This window comes from Lissotriton vulgaris, chromosome 11 (genome assembly GCF_964263255.1).
Source record: "Lissotriton vulgaris chromosome 11, aLisVul1.2, whole genome shotgun sequence".
NCBI classification, from domain to species: domain Eukaryota; kingdom Metazoa; phylum Chordata; class Amphibia; order Caudata; family Salamandridae; genus Lissotriton; species Lissotriton vulgaris.
The window spans coordinates 871,640,234-871,663,395 of NC_141699.1; the positions used below are offsets into that span (position 1 = coordinate 871,640,234).

At 46.9% G+C, this 23,162-nt stretch overlaps 1 protein-coding gene across 1 annotated transcript in view; it reads right to left on the minus strand.

The window, feature by feature from the left end:
* KIF1A (kinesin family member 1A) overlaps positions 1-23,162 on the minus strand; it is a 2,508,766-nt gene that overhangs the window by 1,926,730 nt on the left and 558,874 nt on the right. The window contains exon 12 of the mRNA XM_086944020.1: positions 22,344-22,422. Coding sequence (XP_086800146.1) covers positions 22,344-22,422 — 79 coding nt within the window. The remainder of the gene's footprint in view (positions 1-22,343; positions 22,423-23,162) is intronic.

Consider the following 23,162-nt stretch of genomic DNA (forward strand, 5'->3'; position numbering starts at 1 on the left):
GATTATATCTGACAATGGTGTACAATTTATCTCCAAGAAGGCTAATGACTATTTTTCAAGACTTGGCATTGTTCATTCCACTACTTCGTTATATAATCCCAGTGGAAATGGGGTTATAGAGAGATTCAATAGGGTTCTTAAAGGAGCTATACAGATCACTAGTAGTGATGATAAAACATGGGAAGTAGAGATTTTTAAGAAGGTGTGGATGTACAGAACAACCACAAATTCTATGACTGGGTATTCTCCTTTTGAGATCATGAGAGGGAGAGTTCCTAGGACAAAAGTGAACCCCTCATGGTTAGTGAAATCCACTCCTTCCAAGGTGGATTTGAGTTTAGTCAAGGAAAACCTCATTCGCACCCATTCCTCAAACAAAAAATACTTTGATGAGAAATGTGGTTCAAGAAAAGATCCCAAGGTAGAAGTTGGCATGATGGTAAAGGTCAAGAAACCATGGAAGGTCAAGAAAGGTGAAAGTTCATTTATGGGTCCTTTTGAAGTTTCAGAAGTTTTGAAAAACTCTGTGAGATTATCCAACAATAAGGTTTGGAATCTGAGTAGAATTGCTATCCTCAAGGCCAATAAGGATGTTTACTGTAATGAACCTGTTCCTGAACATCCTGATTTCTCTTTTTTGGATGAGGACTCCCATGTTACAGATGTCTTACCTTGCTGTTCAAGTAGTGGTTTTACCAATCAGGATTCTACTCTCACCACAACTGCGTGTTCAGATAACAGTTCCACCAGTCAAGATGCTACTGTTTCATTACCAAAAAGAGTCACTAAGAAACCAAAGTGGTTATCTGATTTTGTTGCTTTTATTATGAAAAAAGTATAATGTACAGTGTTTTTTTTTTTTCATAAGGGGGGAAGGTGTGTTGTATTGTACTGCACGGGTCAGCGCGAGTACATGCTGAGTGCGAGGCTCTGCTCGTGCATTTCTCTGCTTGGACTCGCGCCGACTCGTGCTATTGTTGTTATTTCAATCTGGTCTCGAGTGATGTTGTTATTCAATTGTGCATCACTCGAGACATCCTCAGTGTGTGGTTAATGTACTGTTGGCTCCAACTGTGTTGGCGGTCAGTTACCGTCGATCTTCCTTGACAGTGGATGTGCATGCAGGCGGTGCTTCATTTGTACCAATAAACTTCTAAGAACTACATTTACTTGTTGGTATTTACTCAACATAGAGTATAAATGGTCTTGACCCCCACCCCTCCTTTGTGTTTATAAGGGATAGCCCTTCCCAGACCCAACAGTAGACTTAACCAGAGGTATAGGAGGGAAAGATCCCACTCAGGGGAATCTCTCCACTCCAATGCTTCAAGTGGTTCTCAGAGGGGGATGACTTCACCTCTGAGGAGAGAACACCAGGCTAGGATGAGGAAGTCCATATCAGAATAGAGAGGGAAGAACTTGCCCTAGCCCAAGCAAAACTTGCTCTGGCAAGGGAGCAAAAGTTAAGTGGACTAGAGTCCACTGGTGGCAGCAATATCCCTAAGGATAAAGACAGGTCCTATGACAATATACACCTGAGTGAGATTGTGCCTCCCTACAAAGTTGGGGATGATATCCACAAATGGATAAGTGCTTTGGAGAGGGCCTGCAAAGTACAGCAGGTACCCCAAAGTCAGTGGGCAGCAATCTTGTGGCTCTCTTTTTCAGAAAAAGGAAGAGACAAGCTCCTCACAGTTAGTAATGATGATGCCATTGCTAACAATTACACTGTCCTGAAGAGTGCTCTGATTGATGGGTTTGGCCTAACCACTGAACAGTACAGGTTGATGTTCAGAGATACCCAGAAGACACGGACTCAGAACTGGACTGATTTTGTTGATTGTGCCACTAAGGCTTTGGAAGGCTGGTTGCTGGGAAGTAAAGTTAAGGACTATACAGGATTGTATAATTTGATCATGAGAGACCAAATACTTAACAATTGTCAGAAACAGTTGTTGCACCAACACTTGATTGACTCAGATCTGACATCTCCCCAAGAATTGCGAAAGAAGGCAGACAAATGGGTCAGAACCAGGGTTAAGCAGAAAAAAACAGGTCCAAGGTGGTGATCAGAAACAGGCAGACTAAAAAGGTGGGGATCAGAAACCAAAAGACCAGAATTCTTCATCAGGCCCCCAAACTTCTAATGAGGGGGGGGGGTCCCAAACTTCCAAGAAGAAGAAGAAAGAAGGTCCAAAGAAACCTTGGTGTAATTATTGTAAAACTGCCTCTCACTGGTTTAGTGAGTGCACCAAGAAAGGTACAGCCCCTACCACTATAGCCCCTAAGGCATCTGCACCCCCTAGTACAGTTAACAGCGGTAGTTCCCAACCCAAGGCTATAGTGGGGTTAACCATGGGTTCTGAGGTGGATTCTGGCTTAGTCAGGATACCAACCCAGGCTGTTCTTATCTGTAATGTGGATATGGCTATGTCCTCTACTGTGAGTTCCAGTACTCTGGGCAAGTACAGGCAAACACCTTTGATTAATGACAAAGTGGCTCAGGCCTACAGGGACACATGTGCCAGTGTCACCATGGTGACACCTAACTTTGTGGACCCTGGACAGATTGTACTGGGTGATAATTACCTGGTGACCAATGCAAGCAATGTCACTACTACCCATAGTGTGGCAGTTGTTAACTTCTCCTGGGGAGGGGTATCTGGCCTCAAAAAAATTGTGGTAAGTGCAGACCTCCCAGTTGAATGTCTGTTGGGCAATGATCCTGAATCCTCAGTATGGTCAGAAGTGGAGTATAGGACTCATGCAGAGATGTTAGGCACATCAGCTCATGTCCTTGCTGTGACCAGGTCACAGGCCAAAAAGTGCCAAACTGAACAGGCCTTGGATCCTGAAACTATGGACCAAGTGCCATCCAAGAGAAAGAGCAGTAGGGTTAAGGCAGTGCCTCCTCCCCTGCCTGCAAGTGAAGATCAGCCTTCTCAGGAAGCTGATTTTGAGACCCCTGAAGGAACTGTCCCAGAAGAACTTGAACCTGACCAGGTTGAGTTTCTTGGGACAGGGGGACCTTCAAAGGCAGACTTGAGGAAGGCACAGTTACTGCCCCTCTCTTGAACCCCCTCAGACAGCAAGCTGCTTCTGAGGCCGCAGGGAATGCTACAGGTACCCATAAAGTTTACTGGGATGAAGGACGACTCCTTTATTCTGAGGCTAGAGACCCCAAGCCTGGTGCTTCCAGGACGTTGGTCATACTTCAGGCCTTTAGGGGTTTCCTTCTTACCTTAGCCCATGCTATTCCCTTAGCAGGACATCTAGGCCAGAACAGGACTTGGGACAGGCTTGCCTCTCACTTTCACTGGCCCCATATGTCAGAAGATACCAAGGAGTTTTGTCGCTCCTGTGTGACCTGCCAAGCCAGTGGCAAATCAGGTGGCACAACAAAGGCCCCCCTTATACCACTACTTGTGGTGGGGGTACCCTTTGAAAGAGTAGGGATTGACATTGTTGGACCAATGGATCCTCAAACAGCCTCTGGGCCCAGATTTATAATGGTGGTAGTGGATCATGCCACCAGGTATCCAGAAGCTATTCCCCTAAGGACCACAACAGCATCTATTGTGGGAAGAGCCCTCCTGGGAGTTTTCTCGAGCGTGGGCTTTCCAGAGGAGGTTGTCTCAGATAGAGGTGCAAACTTCATGTCTGGGTACTTGACTGCAATGTGGAAGGAGTGTGGTGTAAATTACAAATTCACTACACCCTACCATCCATAGTGCAATGGGCTTGTTGAAAGATGTAACAAGACCCTAAAGGGTATGATCAAGGGTTTACCTGAAAAGCTTAGGCGAAGATGGGACATCCTTCTACCCTGCCTTCTGTTTGCTTACAGAGAGGTCCCACAAAAGGGGGTTGGCTACAGCCCTTTTGAACTTTTGTTTGGGCATCCTGTAAGGGGACCCCAATGTCTAGTGAAGGAAGGATGGGAGTTACCTCTCAAAAAGCCTAAACAAGACATAGTGGACTATGTACTTGGTCTCCGCTCCAGGATGGCTGAGTATATGAGGAAGGCTTCTAAAAACCTTGAGGCTAGCCAAGAACTTCAAACAGATTGGCATCACCAAAAGGCTGTGCTGACTGAGTACCAGCCAGGATAGAAGGTGTGGCTGCTGGAGCCAGTGGCCCCAGCAGCACTTCAAGACAAATGGTCTGGACCCTACACAATTGTTGAGAAAAAGGGAGAGGTCACCTACATGGTGGACCTTGGAACTCCCAGGAACCCACACAGGGTGCTCCATGTCAACAGACTCAAAGCATATGTTGACAGGGCAGACATGGGCTTGATCATGGCTACAGATGAGGGACAGGAGGAAGAGAGTGACCCTCTACCAGACCTCTTGACTCAGAACCCTGATGATGATTCAGTTGATGGTGTGGCCTTAGCTGGCAGCCTCACTGGCCAGCAGCAACAGGACTGCAGACAAGTTCTACAGTCCTTTAGACATATGTGTTCCTTGACACCTAGTCAGACTAACTGGTGCACCCATGAGGTGTACACTGGTGACATTCTACCTGTGAAGAGTAAGATCTACAGGCAGCCTGACCATGTCAGGGACTGTATAAAGACTGAGGTACAGAAGAGGTTGGAGCTGGGAGTAATTGAACCATCAGAGAGCCCCTGGGCCAGCCCAGTGGTCCTTGTACCAAAACCTCACACCCAAGATGGCAAGAGAGAGATGAGGTTCTGTTTGGACTATAGAGGTCTCAATGCTGTCACTAGGACAGATGCTCACCCAATTCCAAGAGCAGATGAGCTCATTGATAGATTGGCTTCTGCCAAGTTTCTGAGCACATTTGATTTGACAGCAGGCTATTAGCAAATCAGGTTAGCTGAGGATGCCGAGGCCAAAACTGTTTTCTCAAACCCAGGAGGTCAATACCAATTTGTGGTGATGCCCTTTGGCTTGAAGAATGCACCTGCCACTTTCCAAAGGTTGGTGACCCAAGTCCTCACTGGGTTGGATGACTTGTGTGCAGCTTATCCTTATGATATTGCTGTCTTCAGCTCCACCTGGGAGGATCACCTGATCCACCTGAAGAAGGTTTAGAGGCCCTGCAGAAGGCAGGCCTAACTATCAAGGCCACAAAGTGCCAGATAGGGCAGAGTAAGGTTGTGTACCTGAGCTACCTCGTAGGTGGGGGTCAGGTTCAACCACTGGAGAGTAAGATCCGGACCATCAAGGATGGGCTCCTCCAACCACCCAGACACAGGTCAGAGCTTTCTTGGGCCTGTCTGGTTACTACAGAAAGTTTCTTAAGAATTATGGGTCCATTGTGACACCACTTAATGACTTGACTTCAAAGAAGATGCCAAAAAAGGTTCAGTGGACAGTAAGCTGTCAAAAGGCATTTGATGACCTGAAGAAGGCCATGTGCTCTGCACCTATCCTGAAGAGTCCTGACTACTCCAAAGGGTTCATTGTCCAAACAGATGCTTCTGAGTTGGGGGTGGGAGCTGTGCTTTCACAACTGAATGTAGATGGTCAAGACCAGCCCATTGCTTTTATTAGCAGAAGGCTGACCCCTAGAGTGAAACGTTGGTCAGCCATTGAGAGGGAGGCCTTAGCTGTGGTTTGGGCCCTGAAGAAGTTGAGGCCATACTCGTTTGGCACTCACTTCAAAATTCAGACAGACCATAAGCCCCTCGTGTGGCTAAATCAGATGAAGGGTGAGAATCCCAACCTGCTCAGGTGGTCCATTTCCCTACAGCGGATGGAATTTACAGTGGAGCACAGACCAGGGACTGACCATGGCAATGCAGATGGTCTCTCCAGGTACTTCCACTTAGAACATGAAGACACAACTGGTCAAGGTTAGTCTAATGTCCCTGCGTTTGGGGGGGGGTCATGTAGGAGAGTAGGATCTGCTTTCCTATGGTCACCCCACTTTTTGCTTTTTGCTTCACTGGGTTTCGACTCTAATGTGGCTGTGGTCCTGCTAATCAGACCCACAGCCCTGCTGTTCTCTCTCTAAAATTCACACCATGTACTTTAGGTACATCACCAATTGGGAAATGGGTCACTCTTATGAGTCCCTGTACAGTGTACCATAGGTACCCATGGCATAGGTGCACCCAAGGCCTACCAGGGGCTGCGCATATCTTTTGCCACCCCTGGCTGGCCATCCAAACTGACACAACTGGCTGATCACTCAGCTGGGGCAAGGTTGTGTAATCACCCCTTGCTTAGGTATAGTATTCCTATATCTAACCTTATATCTAGACACATATACACCTATAAGTCACTCCTATGGCAGGCCTTAACAATCCTGAAGGCAGAGTGCTTGGTTTTATGTGAGATGAGGCTCTAGCATGAGCTGAACCTTTCTGCAGCTTTCGGAACCATGCCCTTATAGCTGTTCTAGGATATAGCCATACCATATACTCTTAAGTGCATTATAATCCTCGTGGTTGAATGCTAACTTTGGTTTGGCTTTATCAAAACATGTTGTGTAAGGTGTCATAAGCTTTGGAATACTACCCCCTCGCCAGTTCTGGTGACGGGGGTAGCATTCCAACCTTCTAGAGGGAGAAGACATGTTGTTCCTACTAATCCCGGTTAAACTTAACCAGAGCCTCAGCATCACAAAATGGATGCTGCTGCCACAGACACAAGTCTGACCTCCTCCTGCTGGGAGTCCTTCCAGCGAGGGAGGCTTGAACAATAGGTTTCCTGTCTTGGGAGGTGCTAGCACCACCCCAGAAAGGCCATAGTGTATTGGGGCAGGGAGGGTTGAATGAAATGAGACACTGCCTGGGGCACACAAGGTGTCCCATGCATAGTCCAGTTCAAACCGGTGCTGGAGCACTCCAGCCCCAGCTCTGGCGCGAAACTGGACAAAGGGAAAGGGGTGTAATCACCCCCTTCCCTGGTCCCACCCATAGGAGGGACCTAGCAGGTAATCCAGCCCCTAAATTTTATATATAGGTAGGATCTGAGTCCCAAGACTTTAGATTTATCCTGACTGAAACTTGAAACAAAACTCTGGACCTTCGACGTTCTACCTGAAGATAGAAGACTGAAGAATCTCCCTTGTGGTCAAGGAGTGACCACCGTGTGTAAGCAGGCACCATCAAGCGATCAACGGTTTGCTTTGTCGATGCTCCCGCCAGAGCCCAAGCACAGAGCCTGAATAGACCCAAACTTCCAGACTTCCAACAGCCCGATCCACAGTCACATCAGAGCTGAGACCCATGGAGGCGACGAGAGACGTGGGACCGGCCTTCTTGGAAAGCCAGCGAATTGCTTTCCGTGCAACTTCTGAGGCACCCTCGAAGTTGTGCATTGGGGATTGAGAAGCCCCAGCCCCGAGCATCATCTGCACCGAAGATCAGCCCTCCACACTCCACGAGTTATGCGTGGGGCCCTTCTGCATTTTCCTGCTTGACGTATCTGTCCGGTCACTTGCCCATTGGCTAGTGGCCTCTGTGATGACGAACCTTTGAATTTACACCACCGGTCTGGTAGCTCCAGACTGGCCCCTGCTTCCCTGTAAAGGAGAAGCCCATCAAACCTTGCTGGTCTGATCCAGAAGCCATCTTCAATTCCTGCTTGGGTTGCCTTTGCCAAAGCTTGTTGACTCCAATCTGGAAGCCGACACCGCCGACAGCGAGAGCCTTTGTGAGACAGTCCATATCCAGCTCCTGGTTGTCATCGACACCTCTTGGTTCACGTGGCTGCAGAGACAAGCTTCATGACATCACCTGATTGCTTCGCGACATCGCCTGGTTCCTTCCTGGTTCCTTTCTGGTCACTGACTAGTGACCCAGACTCTGTCCCCTCGGTTTTCAGGTACTCTTCATCCTCGATCCGCCCTTGGATCCAACGGAACACTTCCCTCCTGGTCGCCTGCAGCATCTTTCTTCACGGCTCCATAGGATTCAGCGACGAAACCCGACACACTTTGACACCTATGCACCCGCTTCCTGTGGGTGAGGTAACGCAAGTACGCCGGTGCTCCTGTGGGTATTAACTATCCTAGCGTCTTAATTTTCTGTAGCTTTCTCCTAGTCCATCAGGAAGTGACCTAAAAGAACTAGTTTCCAATTCTTTCGTTCCCATTCTAACTCTATGGTAACTCGCGTGTGTGTAAAGACACTGCACACGCATCCCGTGGGCCTCCTGCTCCCTATCCTTTGGTAGTACAGCGTAGCTCCAGCGATTCTCCAGGCCCTAGGCCTATCCTTTGTTCGTGACATGGTTCTTATACCACTATTTTAGTATATGGTTTGAAGTACCCCTAGGGCATTACTATATTTTGTGCAACGTATTGTATGATAATTAAGTATCTTGTTATGTGCTTGTGCCTCTGACCTCATAAAGAGTTCAGGGGATTAATTTAGTAATACATACATATATATTCTATATATATATAACCTGTGTGGTTTCCTTTCATGTGGTATTAAAGGGGTTACATATGGTAAAACAGCTGGCTTCACATGCCCTCTTGAGTTTAGCCTAAGACTGCTTTGTCCATGCTACCACTAGGATAGCTGGTCTATAAGGTTGACTTTACAACCATCACCATAAGGGTTGCTTGGACTGATACAGGGTGCCCACTAGAATAGTAGACATCACATATCAGGCCAACTTCTCACACTTGGGTGGTAGGAGAAGTCCACCCAGACCCATCCAATGACCTCAGGACCTCAAAGACAGCACTTGTGGGTCACGGTCCAGCAGAGGCCAACAGCAAGGACTAGGGCAGGTCTGTTTGGAACTGATCAGCTGGAACTTTTCACTAAAGACATCTTGTAGTTTGTTGTGCCCCTGTAGCTTGAACAGGGTGTTAGCCTTATGGTCCTTGGAGTCCACTTCCTTGTCTTGGGTAAGAGAGAGAACAGGCCGAGCTGTGCAGAGCTCTCCTCAGTTATCAGACAGCAACTTCATTCCTCATGTGATCTTCTTGAGGTCCAGTAGTCTTCTGAAGAGGATAATGGGGATACTTTATTTATGCCTGTGTGTAGGTGGAGGGTAACTCCTGGTTCCTCCCTAACCAATGGGTGAAAGTTCCCATTGCTTACCCTGCCCACTTTAGCACCATTTTCTGTGTGCCTGACTGCAAGCAATACCACAGTGCCCCTCTCTGCCTAAATCCAAGATGTGCAGAGCTTGTGTGCCAGTGGTGTAGCCTGGAAAATGAGCAACCCTTGCTCTACATGGCAACTTCAAAGCGGTTCTGGGGGCAGCCCCCTCCCACTGAGATCAGTGAAAGTCTGACAAAAGGAACAAAAGAAGGCACCTGGCCAAGTGCCTTCTGACATCTCTTCTGGGACATGGGCCTCCTTTGAAGTAAATTAAGTTCCTGGGCACTGCCCACATGGTCATTCTGCTAGAGGTACAGAAAACTCCAGACACTCAGGCCTTTGTCTCTGCTCTGGGAGCAGGTTGTATTCCTTATTTCAGGACTGAACACTTAAAAGGCAGAAGATGGAGGATAATGCAATTTAGCCTTCAGAGGTTTTAGGCAGAGAGAAGGTAACTTTCTAATAGTACATTTTCCTCAATTTGTATTAAAAACTTTGACTTCACTATGGAATTGGACTTAAAAAAATATAACAATGAATCCATGAATGACGTTTCTACATGTGCTCTAGCCAAAAGTAGCATTATTAAATTTAATAGTGCATCCCAATGTTTCTCTATGGAATAGCCAGACTTTCTACGGTGAAAACAATTTTAGGTGCTAGTCACGTAAAGACATGTTTAGCCTTAATTTTCTACATGATCTATTATAAATACCATGGACCCTGCCTTATGGGCTATAAGGCCTACTTACAGATGACTTATTACTATTTGAAAAGAGGTTTTAGACCTGTCCAAAGTATTTATTTTGACAGGCCAAATTACAGTTTTTACATTGCTACAGTCAAGCTATAACTTTAGACCTGAAGCCATGTTTACACTGCTACTGTAGTAAATGGCACAATAGGTGCTGCAGTCCATTAGTGGTATTTGACGTACACACCCTGGATACACCTTGTACCATACCCTAGGGACATAAATGCACGTTAATTCTGCTCATTAGCGTTATGCCACTTCAAATATGTTAAAAGGGGGAGCACAGGCACTTTACTAGTAGTTAGCAGGGTTTCACGGCACAGAGTTCTACACCTAGCAAAAACAGATATTGCAAAAATCTGGGGTTACGCCATGCAAAATATTGTAATTTCCTACAACAGGTATGAAAAGTTGGTGGCCTATTCAGAAATAATATAACTTTGCTTATAAGTATTTTAAAGTCAATAAAACCGAATTTAGAAAGAAAATAGTTAACACTTAGTAAACATATACATAAAGTCTGTAAATAGTTACATTCACTAATCCACAAAATCATAGCTCAGCCAGGATCAGGAATGGAATGAAGATAATGATATTGAGCACATCATTAAAAATAAGTGGACTTGGATGGCATAGTTGGAGGAGGGAACCATAGCATTGGTTTTGTTGGGGGAGGTGGGTTAGGCAAAGTCATGGTGCTGCTCAGGCCTGTAGCAGAATCAGGTAATGCTTCAATTTGTGCCTAGAGCTGGCAAACTTGTTGTTAAGCCTTAGATTTTTTTTAATAGTATTTCATTTGCTCCTACTACTTTTAATGGCATTAGGTTTTCAGACTAAGACTGAGTGCAAGGATGTAACAGTTTGGGGAGTTGGAAGAGATCTGAAAGGTACTTTTCTATGGATTACTTTCAGGATAAGGAAACCCTCCTTGTTGAATCTGGCAATCTATGGCCCTACCAACACAGTAGAGTTACATCACCATTTTCTCTCACTCTATAAATGAGGAGGATGGCCCTGTTGAGGTAAATGTAGGTTAACACGTTTGTGGAAACCTAAATATACTGTTTAAAAATTGCAATCTAGACATTACTACTGCTTTGTTATAATTATCATGTTTTTTTCTTTTCTGGTGTCTGTTAATTATAAATGACAAATATAGAATGAATGTTTGTTTAATGTTACTTTTCCTTGCAATGTGAATATTAAGTCTGCTCAAAAATATTCACAGGGCCTGATTCACAAAGGTAAACTTACATCTTTGTATAAGTTTACAATTTGTAGTTATTCACAAACTACGAGTTAGTGGTAATTCTGCTGCAGTGGAGACTCCACAGTTGGGGCAAAGAACTCCACACATAAAAAGATAGGCTACTATCCTGTTTGTTTTTATAACAGTTACAATTAATTTTAGCATAGTGTTTTTTTGTGAAAGAGGGTTTGGAGTTCTACTAATTATCCCTGTAATACTTTATATAACTGATTGTTATCTGAAACATGGGAAACATCCTTTACCCTGCAGTCACAACAACAACAACCTGCCTTCATAACGCTGTCACAATCCTGCCTGCGAAGTTACCATCTGTTACTTTAACCTGCAAGTTGTTACAATGACTTACTAAAGTCCATTGATCATGACGAGCTGGGCTCGTCATCAGCCTGGTAGGAGGCTACTTCATGACGAGCCCAGCTCGTCATGAGCCTGGAAGGGGATAGGGGGCACATTGCTAGACTAGGGTTGGAATTTTAAGTCCAACACCTTCCCTAATGTTGCACAGACTGGGGAGTTGGAATAGTAATTTAAACTATTCCAAAGTCCGGCTCCCCTAAGGCAAGTTGTTGTAAGGACTTGCGTGGTAAAGTAATAAGTTGTAACGTTGCAGTCGGGGTAGTAACTGCATTGTAAAAACATGCGGGGTTCCATCATACAAACTTGAAACACATCCTACTCAAGAACAGCTCAGTGAGTTGTGGGGTGATTAAAGTCAACTGGCTTTCTGTCTCAGGTTGGCACACTGAGAAAGTCTTTACTAGTGAGTTTAGAAAGAAAATTCGAGGGACATGTTCTAGAGAATTTAGAAAATGCATCAGTCTTCATTAATAATTTATAATGTTCAACTGTTAGCAGAGGACACATTCTTAAATAGGGAATAGAACTGGAAATGTAAGGATTTTATAGTAGCTTGCATCCGTGAGTTGAATGATAACTTAGAATTGAAAACACTTATTTATTTATTTTAAAGGTTTTATATAGCGCTGGCTAGACCTGGAGGTAATGGAGCACTTTACATGAGTATCAGACCTTAGTTGCAAGTTAAATTGTTACAAAGATTACACAGTTATTAGAGCATGGCAACATAGTTGCCTATAAGGCGTGCAGAGAGGCAAACAGAAAATAACCAAGGCAGACCATGGTCCTGGTGATCAAGGGGTGAGCAAAACTAATAAAGCAGAGTAGACAAACTTTGTGGCAGCCAGCAGGGGGCTGCATGAGATGGGAAGTAAATAGTAAACAACCCTAGCAGACGTCCGTGATCAGAGTACAGCACAAGGAATTGGTGAAGGAGAAGAGCAGAGTTGGCAGAAATGAAGCTTTGAGATGGCCAGCAGGGGGCAGCGTGCAACGAAGCGAGAACTAAACTAAACATAAGTCGACGGCCACGTTAGGAGTGAAGCAACAGAAAAATTGGTTTTAAAAAAACTGAGCAAAATAGTCTATTTTTGTGGCAATTTCTGTGTGCTGCGCGTTGGATCTACCCCGGCGCACCGTTGGCCGAGCCGCTGCTAGGGCCTGACATGGTCCTGGTGCTGTCGAGGGGCACCTCTCTCTGAATATCAACTGGTACTAGCTCTCTGAGGATCAAACATATGATATGAACTGGTACTAGCTCTCTGACGATCAAAAATATGATATGAACTGGTGCTAGTTCTCTGAAGATTAAACATATGATATGAACTGGTACTAGCTCTCTGAAGATCAAACATATGATATGAAATGGTACTAGCTCTCTGAAGATTAAACATATGATATGAACTGGTACTATCTCTCTGATGATCAAACATATGATATGAACTGGTACTAGCTCTCTGAAGATCAAACATATGATATGAACTGGTACTAGCTCTCTGAAGATTAAACATATGATATGAACTGGTACTATCTTTCTGATGATCAAACATATGATATGAACTGGTACTAGCTCTCTGATAATCAAACATATGATATGAACTGGTACTAGCTCTCTGATGATCAAACATATGATATGAACTGGTACTAGCTCTCTGAAGATTAAACATATGATATGAACTGGTAATAGCTCTCTGAAGATCAAACATATGATATGAACTGGTACTAGCTCTCTGAAGATCAAACATATGATATGAACTGGTACTAGCTTTCTGAAGATTAAACATATGATATGAACTGGTACTATCTTTCTGATGATCAAACATATGATATGAACTGGTACTAGCTCTCTGATAATCAAACATATGATATGAACTGGTACTAGCTCTCTGATGATCAAACATATGATATGAACTGATACTAGCTCTCTGAAGATCAAACATATAATATGAACTGGTACATATGAGATGAAAAGCCTGGTAGAACATTATAGGGCAGACCTGACGTGTTTTTATTGGAACTGAGAGGACACAATACATTTCAAGTACTCAGTTGACCAATTTTGCTTCACCCTAATTTAGAGTCTAGTTTTAATTCCGAAAGGATAATCTTGATGTGGTAATGCAATAAGTGCATTGGGTTTTCACAGTAGCCCTGGCATTTAAAAGTTATTATATAGGCAGTGGTAAAACAAACAACAGGAGTGATGTGGTATTACAGCATGTTTTAGAATGCATTTTGGCGCTGCCCATTGGTACACTGCAGCAATAACGACAGCACAAAAACATGCACACGGAGGTCCTAGTACTTATCAGCACTGTATGACACAATATGATTACTAATGCTTATAGATACTGACCTACAGAGTTGACCAAAAACTGATTAATGCACAATTATGTAAATAAAGACACCCCCAGTGCTGTTTCATTAAGATGACCTTTGCAGTGAGATTGCGAGCTGGCAAGCTCCACCCCCCACATCTTTATTACATATTGTTATTGTTGTTATATCCAGGCCACGAGTCCTAATAAGAGAAGTGGGGGGACGCTGTCACTGGCAGTGAAGTCACGACCGGACGAAAGGTGCGCTCCGATCTCGTCCCAGAGATGCCAAAGAGTGAAGTCCAGCTGTTTGGCAGGGGGGACGGCGTCCACCTGGTAAAATAAGTGGGTGGACGCCGTCCACCCGCGTGGTACCCCGACTCGAGCGCTGGTTATATCAGTAAACACAAAAAGCCTCTGGTCATGCAGCAGCATTTTCAACAGCACAGTGAGCTTCTTAGTGATCGTGAATTAGGTTGATTCCCGTTGGTTTTAATGTAGACATCAAGTGGTTTCTACCTGCTTTTGAGTCGTGTTGTTTTATGGGGTTATGTTTTGCACTAGTAGTTGTGGCACAGACTTAAATCGGGTGGAATTAACACAAGCAGTCTAGCAGTTGAGGATAACCAACATATGGCAAATTAAAGCAACATGGTCAACACCATCTAAAGTTTACTATGTGCATGCATCAATGCCTTGTGATGATTCCAGAACTTCATAATTAGCAAAGCATTTTAAACAAGGGGCAGGGTGTGCAGTGTCTGCAGTTTATAGGAGTGTTCTCCTGATTGTAGGCATCACAATTACCCTAGATTAGCTGAGGTGTCAGAAACACATGAATGCTAAAGTGCACAAGCCAGACTTCTCCTGCAGGTCCAGGTGGAGGAGGCTGTCCTGGTCCTGTATCTAATTTATCTTGTTTGTGGCCACTGACAATCAGTTTTTTTTTTGGGTTAGGGCTGGGCGTAGGCTGACACTTTAATCCTCCCTTCACGCCGGGGCTTCAACCTTGGCCAATTTGATTAATGGAGGCAGGGGCGGCCTTAGGCATGTGCAAGCTGTGCACCTGCACAGGGCCACCAAACCCCAGGGGCCAGCCACCATGCCAATATATATCCTTAATATAACAATCCTCTGAGGATGGATGCATATTTGCGCGGCAGCCCCAGGCAGGGATTTGGTGGCCACTGTTCCACTTCCAAACACCCTGACCCCCCCTCCCCCCCCCCCACTTCACTGGCCTCCGCCCTCCGCCCCGCCCGGACGCCCTCTTCCGGGGCGCCCTACCTATGCTCCCTGCCCAGGGCCACCATGAGCCTAGAGCCGCCCCTGATGGAGGGAAGGCGGGTGCTTAATGATTTCAGATTTGTTCCACGGGTGAGAAGTTCTTACGTTTGTGAGGTGCCAAAGAGACTGCATTGACAGCTTCCAAGAGATAACACTGTACTCAACAAAGGCATTGGGTCTAGCACCCTGATGTACGCCTAGCGGCAACCAGAGAGCTTGACCACATTGAAAAATATGTAAGTCATGCAGAGGGGATGAAAGGCTCCATTTCTTTCTTTTATTGTCTACCTGCTTAGCCCCGCTGCATAAGGGTAAGTCCCATCACAGGCACTTTTGGGCTGAACTATTAGAGGACACTATTTCCGACACACAGTGGCAAAAATTATGGGAGGACATCCCCAAATGTAATCAATCATTCTATAAAGTTGGAAGAAGAGCACTATGAAGTGGTGTTTGATTGGTATTTATACCCCAAACTTAAAAAATATTACCCTTACACAAAGGACTTCTGTTGGAGAGGATGCGACTTTTTGGGTAACATCTGACACTTATGGTGGAATTGTCTGACCAGGAAACCGTTTTGGGAGGAAATTTTACAGCAAATCAAATCCATATTGGAATACCCTCTCCCAACTACTCTAGAATTCGTACTGCTGGGTATAGGGAATGAGACACTAAAAACACCACACTTATGGAGATCTTGCTATTTTGTGGCTGTGTCTTGGAGCTGCTAAGATGGTTGTAGGTGGAACATGGGGAAAAAACACAGCACCCTCCATTACACAGTGCCACGTGAGACTCTGGCAAGCCCCAACGATGGAACGAATGGCCGACAATTATAAGAATTTTGTATATCAATGATACCCACTACTATCCTTTCTTTGGGAAGGCCTCCCACTCATCGCCTGTCCTACCAGCACAAGGGCATTGCACCTCTTCTAATATGGAGCCAAATGAGAGTCCAAAGGATCTATTCTTGAAACTTCATTCTGCTTCCATCTGGTTAGGTGGTTGCACTAGACTGTTTGTAGATCTCAGCATTATCACTGTTTGGACTGAAAAACAAGGCCTTAAAATAATCATGAAATATAAATATGTTCTGCTGTCCATGCCTTCATTTCAAAACTAATGTGGCAGGGACATATGTTTTATGCTTCAGGCTCCCAGACTGTGGAATGGAATTCATGCTATATGCCCTTCATTTGGAACTCAATTTTCCATTTTACACTTTACACTTTCACTCTGTCATAGTCTTGATGTACTTCAGCTTCGGTAGTCAGAGTCTAAATATACTTACATTTTGTGAGCTCCTATTAATTTAATCAGACGTTTGCTGTGTGCCATATGTCACTATATTGAGGTTTCTAACACCGCTTACGATAATAATGCATCCACTACGTCGCCCTGCAACTATATTCATATGGTAAGTTTGCATTTACTATTCTTAAGTGCACCCATAAGTACCTTGGGAGTTAACTATAAGTGGAATTAAGAACTGTTATTATTTGCTTACTCTACAACGTAGTGGTAGGTCGATGGAGTGGATGCAATAATATTACCATACTATATAGTGCGTAAAATATAGTGACTTCCACCCTTCTGTGAATGAATGAATGAATGAATATAACATTTATAAAGCGCTAACTTAGCCCAAGGGCGTCAAGGCACTACAGACTGCATGGCAAGACTGTATTGTGGTTCCTGTAACGTCTCGGGCCTTGGGACGGTTCGTGGTCCCGATAGGGCGTAGGGCCTACCGCAGGGTCAGGAGCGCTCTGTACACATAAGGAGGCCACACAGCTAGTACACTTGGAAGTGACGTGCACCGAACGGCCGTCCCCATTTATTACTTCCCCGCAGGCCACGTCTGGCCTGCGGATGTCATGGGTGTATGGGTGCGTGAACAACTAGACCACCACCTATTACATACCTATCCAACTCAGTTCTTATCACTAAACAGTTGTTTGAACAAAATCACAACAGTCCACAAATGTCTCTCTGTCCATCACTTGAACACACAATACTTGCGTGAGCCTCCGCTGGTGGGTCTCCGGCCTCGTCAGCATGCACAGTCCCTCAGCCGCTGACTTGGGCGGGGGTTCGGCCTCAGACTGTACCTTTGGGTGCCTGTACGCCTTCTTGCACTGTTCCGGCCTCGGCTCTCGTAGTCAGCTCCGTGGGACGGGGAATGGCTTCCTTCAGGGACTTCGCAGGTTTGGCCACTCGCTGATTCCCCTGTCACTTCTTCTGGGATCGCCGTGATCATGTGGCTTGCATGGTTGTTTGAGGTCTCCCTGCGTTGTTCTGGCACAACCTCTTTGAACCACGAAGTGTTTTGGGATACTTCTTCTGCCCCTTTTCGGGCAGTTAGCATGGTGCCACTGTTCGCTGTGACGTCCATGTGCCTGGTTCGTAGTGTGTTTGGAACTTTCCTCCTTGGCGTCGGCTCCACAGGATGACTGTCGCTCCCTGGTTGAGCCTCCGTGGGGTGGCGCGGCATTGGGTGCTTGCTTCCTGGTTCCGTCGTGCTCTCCGTCTTTGTACATCCTTGACATCCAGTGGAGGGGAAGACCACCCTGGGCAGGTGGGGAGTAGGTCACGGCAGGGGCCATGAAGCATGAGTGCCCATGGGCTCTGTTGAGTTGTACAGTGAGGGGTACTTCGGTATTCTCTCAAGAACTCATGTAGTCTTTGCTCCGGATCCACAACTGCTATGCGGAACATCTTGTTCAGAGTGCGCATAAAACGCTCGACGTCCCCGTTGGCCTGGGGCCATTGCGGGGTGATGCGACGATGCGATATGCCTCGTTTTTTTGAGGAAAGTGGCAAACTCGGCTCCTTGGAACGGGGGACCATTGTCACTGCGTACCTCTTGAGGGAAACCAAAGATGGCAAACACTTTTTTCGAACACTGGCCCAACATGATTGAATGCTGTCGACGGGATAAGTTCTACCACGGGATATTTAGAATAGGCGTCGATGATGACGAGTGAGTGTTTTTCCCCCCCGGAAGCTCCCAAAATCCACGCTTATTTTGGACCACGGGACGGTGCAGGACTCTTCAGTGATGACCGGGAGAGGCCTCTGGGGCCCGCTTGTCAGCTGGCAGGACGAACACCGTCTGACATATTCCTCCACCATGTCCTCCAGTTCCGGAAACCAGACTTTTACCCTCATCCGTGCCTTCATCTTGGTGGTTCCTTGGTGTCCCCCTTGGGCTCGTTGGACTGCCCTTTGCTTGAGGCTCTGAGGGATGACTATCCAGGGTCCTCTAAGCAGGATGCCTCCACCTGTGGCGCTTAGTTCATGACAGACTCACCACATTTTCGTGAGGGTTTCCCGATCCTCAGGGGTCCATAAGTTGGACTGGCGAAGGTAGTTTGTCCATGAGCCGTCTTGTACAGCGCATAGTGTTTTGGTGTAGACGACATCGGTGGCGGCAGCTTCTTTTACGTCTTCTAGGGATATACTCTGGGGGCATGAGGTGAGAGCTACCCAGTGAGCATACTCTTTGCCGTCCTCGTCTTCCTTGTGTTTCTCCGACTGAGAAAGAAAATCATCCGGGTTCTTGGACCCTGGGCAATAGACGACCTCCATTTCGTACGGTTGCAATTGAACCGCCCAGCGTTCGATGCGTGGGGGTGGATGTGGGGCTGTCCCTTTGAAGAGGGGGACCAGAGGTTGATGATCGGTAACCATGGTGAACGGGTGCCCTCGGAGATACAGATGAAAATGGTTACAAGCCCACGTGATGGCAAGCGCCTCACGGTCAATCTGGGCATACCTTGCTTCAGTAGGGGTGAGGGCCCTGCTGGCGAACGCCAGAGCGGCCCATTGTCCTGGTTCCCGCTCTTGAGTCAACACGGCCCGAGTCCAACTGGGCTTGCGTCGACCAACACTTCTGTTCACTTCGCTGGGTTGAAGTAGGCTAGTGTGGCTTCTCCCAGAAGGGCATCCTTTATCCCTTGGAACGCTTCTTCCTCTTTTGGGCCTCAACGCCAGGTTGCGTCTGCCTTCGTGAGGGCTTGTAGTGGTTCACTTCGGGTGGCCAGGCCCGGGATGAACCGCCTGCAGTAGGTGGCCATTCCCAGGAAGCTTCGCACTTCCGTTGGTGTCGTAGGTGCGGGGGTGTCTTTGATGGCTTGCGACTTCATTGGGTCTACTTTTATGCCCTCCTGATTAAAGACATAGCTAAAGAATTCGAGGGATGGCTGGAAAAACTGGCACTAGTCCTTGTGTAGAGTGGCTCCATGCGCACTGAGGCATTTTAGCGTGTCCCAGAGGTGTTTGTGATGGTCGGCGGCTGTCGTGGAGTGAATGAGGATATCATTACTCACATTAAGCACTCCTGGTAGTCCGGACAACAGCTCCCGTATGGTGTTCTGGAACACCTCGGCCGCCGAGGATATCCCAATGTTCAGCCGTTTGTACCTCCTGAGTCCGAGGTGGGTGCTGAAAGTGGTGATGAATCGTCTCTCTTCGGCCATGGGTAGCCGGTGGTACCCAGCGTTTAAGTCAATCTTTGAGAACCATTTGGAGCCGTTGACATCCGCTATGATGTCGTCCATTGGTTGCCGTTGTGTGGCGCTCCCTCTTGATTGCTTTGTTGGGCAGTCGCATGTCGATACATAGGCGGATAGCTCCTGGCTGCTTGGGCTTCTCCGCGATAACCATCGGGGATACCCACGGTGTTGGTTCGGTCACCTTTTCGATGACTCCTTGTTCTTCCAAGGCTTCCAGTTCTTTTTCCACGAGTCGTCGCAGGTAGAATGGGATTCTTCTGTGCCGCAGGGCGATAGGGGCGACTGACTTATCAATGTGGAGCTTGATGGGTTCGCATTTGATGCACCCGAGGCCTTTGAATAGCTCGGGGAATTGCCCGAGGAGCTCTTCCACCTGGTATGTTCTGATCCGTCTGGCAAAGGCAATTAGTGTGGCTGCTCAGGAGGGTGTCTGCCTCCCTGTTGATGACGTGGATTGTCGCCATTACCTCTAGGTCGTCTGCTTTGATGGGTACCAAGATTTTCCCTTTCAGAGGCAGGGGCGTGGCCGCTCCATACGCGTATATTCAGGTTTTAGATGGCACCACGGGAGGACGAGGACTTAGGCTTCGGTATTGCTGTAGGCCCATGACGTTCACGGTCGCTCCCGTGTCAATGACCGCTTTCAATTCGGTCCCCGTGACCTGGACTATGCATGTAGGTTGTGGTCGGCGCCGTTGCTTGAGTTCCTTTGCGAATGAGACTACATATACTTCCTCCTTGTCTTCCTCTGAAGAGTCTTCTACGGTTGGCAGGTGCCTTGCAGGATTCCTCTGGGCATGGTCGGTCGGTGTTGTGTCAGCTACCGATAGATGTCAAACGGCTCGCGTTGGGGGTCTCTGTCCTTGGAAGTCTCTGGTCTTGTTGCTCTTCCTGCAGACGGACGCAAAGTGATTTGGAATCCCACAGTTAGTGCAGGTCTTCCCTTGGGCGGGGCAGTCCTTGGCAGCATGCACCTCTCGGTCTTTTGAACGTGTCTCCTCTTGGTCTGGTCTTTACTGCATCAGCTCGCTCCGTTTTGATGGGGTCCGGTTTTCCTTGGGACTTGGTCCATAGCATTTGCTCAAGCCGCAGACAGGTCGTGTGACCTGGCTAGTATTAGTATGTCTTCCAGTGTAATCCTCGGTTTTCTCAGTATAAGGCCTCGCAAGGTCTTGTCGGGGCACCCTTGAATTAGTTGTCTCCTGATTTCTTTTGGCTGGTCTTCATCAGTGCACGTACTGGCTAGTTCCCGGAGTCGTGCGTAGAACATGTCCATCAATTCTCCCTCTCTTTGGCGGGCTTGTCCGAGCTTGAAGACCTCAAAATCCGGGTTCAGTTGCGGGTCGAAAGGGCCATTCAGCGCCGTCACCTCAGCGTTGTGGTTATCCGCCGCTCCTGTGTTGGGCAGATGCTGGAAGAGTTTGAAGATCTCGTCTCCTGCATAGTGAAGCAGCAAGGATCTTTTCACTGTCTCGTCGGTCTCTCTGGTCGCGACGAAGTAGTTGTTGAGGCGGGCGATCCATGTTCTCCACCGGGGTGAGGCGGTCGCGCGATCTTCTAGCTCACTGAAAGGGGGTAGGACTCCTGACGCAGCGTGCTGAAATGGGATGCAGGCTGACGCGGCAGCGTCGTTTCCGTCTACCATCGTGCCTGGTGGATACGGTTCAAAGACGTCTTGGCCGGTTCAAGGACAAAGATGGCGTTGCACGTGCTCCACGTGGTGCAGAGTCGTGATCTCTCCTCCCTCTCAGGGTACTCCCGCCCCTGGTGTGTTCGTGCTCTCCTTACTTGAGCTTCCAGTAGGGAGCCTGATGCTCTGCGTGTCACCTCCCTTCTCTTGTTATTGCCTTATTCCTTTCTTCCCTTCTTCCTTAGGTTTCTTTTTTTTCCTTCCTTTTTTTTGGGGGATGTGCCAGTGCTTGATGATGAAAAAGACTTCTGGCTTTGCCAATGCTTCTTTGAGGCCGACTAGGGAGGCGGGAGGGGTCGTCAATAGGCTGAGCACCCCGTGTGGTTGAGGTGCCAGACACCTGCAGGCGCTCGGGGCAGAGCAGAGCCCTCCAGAGGAGCGGGCGAGGTCGACTCAGACGGCCCCAGCCAGAGCCTTCAGGAAGGCGGGGGTGAGCTTCTCGTCGTCGCGGTGAGTGGCGCAGAACGCGCGGCCACCACAGAGGAGGGGCAGCGCGTGTAGGTGCTGCGGACACGCGGCAGATCTGGTAATGAGGGGCACACAGCTACGCTGCCGCGCACATGAGACGGCAGCTTCCAGGGGCAGCACGTGGTGCGAGCGAGGGTTGGGCCCCCTCCGCTCGTCGCCAGTGTAACGTCCCGGGCCTTGGGACGGTTCATGGTCCGGATGGGCGTAGGGCCTATCGCAGGGTCAGGAGCGCTCTGTACACATAAGGAGGCCATACAGCTAGTACACTTGGAAGTGACGTGCCCCGAGCGGCCGTACCCCATTTATTACTTCCCCGCAGGCCACGCCTGCCCTGCAGATGTCATGGGTGTATGGGTGCGTGAACAACTAGACCACCACCTATTACAGTTCCTATTAGTGGAAATATGTGAAATATGCAGAATAACACTGCCTAGCACATAGCAGTCCTAACATTTTAATGCAAGAAGACCTGAAAGATGGCTGAATCATGTCCAGGGCACAACAAACAGCCTTTACAGTTGGTTATCGTGGGAAAAGCTGTAATAAATTAATCAACTTGTCAACCACCTGGCACAAGTTGTCTATAGAATCATGTTTTTAAAGGATCTCAGAGACCTTAATTGTTAATTGCCTCACCGTAATGTGCTGAGGGTCTCATCATAGTTGATGTCAGCAGGACTGAGAGCTGCCACCATGGCCGTCCTTGAATTACCACCTGTTGAGAAGATAAGAGAACACGTGATCATGTGGCCTGTTGTCTTTCATAAGCCCTTCCCTATCTTGACCTGATAATTCGTTTTTTTTTTTTAATTCATACGTTTTGAGCTTCTGAAAGTAATGGCTCAATGTGCTTCATAATTGTACAAACAAGTTTCTTCTTATTAAAAGGTAAAGGAGGAGAAAGGTGGTGATGAGTACTGTCAGGATCGAGGCACAAAAATGGAAATTCTTTTAAATTCTACTTGAATAGTAAAAGAATATTTAAGTAAACAAATGTAGGTCTTTCTGTGAGGAGGCACGGAAATATGACACTATTATTTCAGGACTGCTAACACCGTGGGTACAGAAACTTCTTACATCCTAAAATTGTACCCCTGAGAACAGACAAGGGATATTGATATAACAATGAATGTGAAAGAACAGACCTGGGGAACAAAAACAGTAAATGAAGATCCAGTACCCCACTGACATCAAGAAGTTACAGAGAGAATCAATTTGGTGAACTCCAAACTGAAACTAACAAAATGTTGAACGTTTGTTTTTGTGAACGCCATTTTGTTAAGGAATAGCCAAACTATGAGTAAAAGTAGAGCAAACCAGATGTGTCCTACAATTAATACGGACATTAAAGTTTACATAAAATATAAGTAATAATACATGCCAAATAGAGGAAATTGAATGTAAATAAAACGTTTACAGTTGGCGTCGTTTTCTTTCTATTTCTACTATAACCTT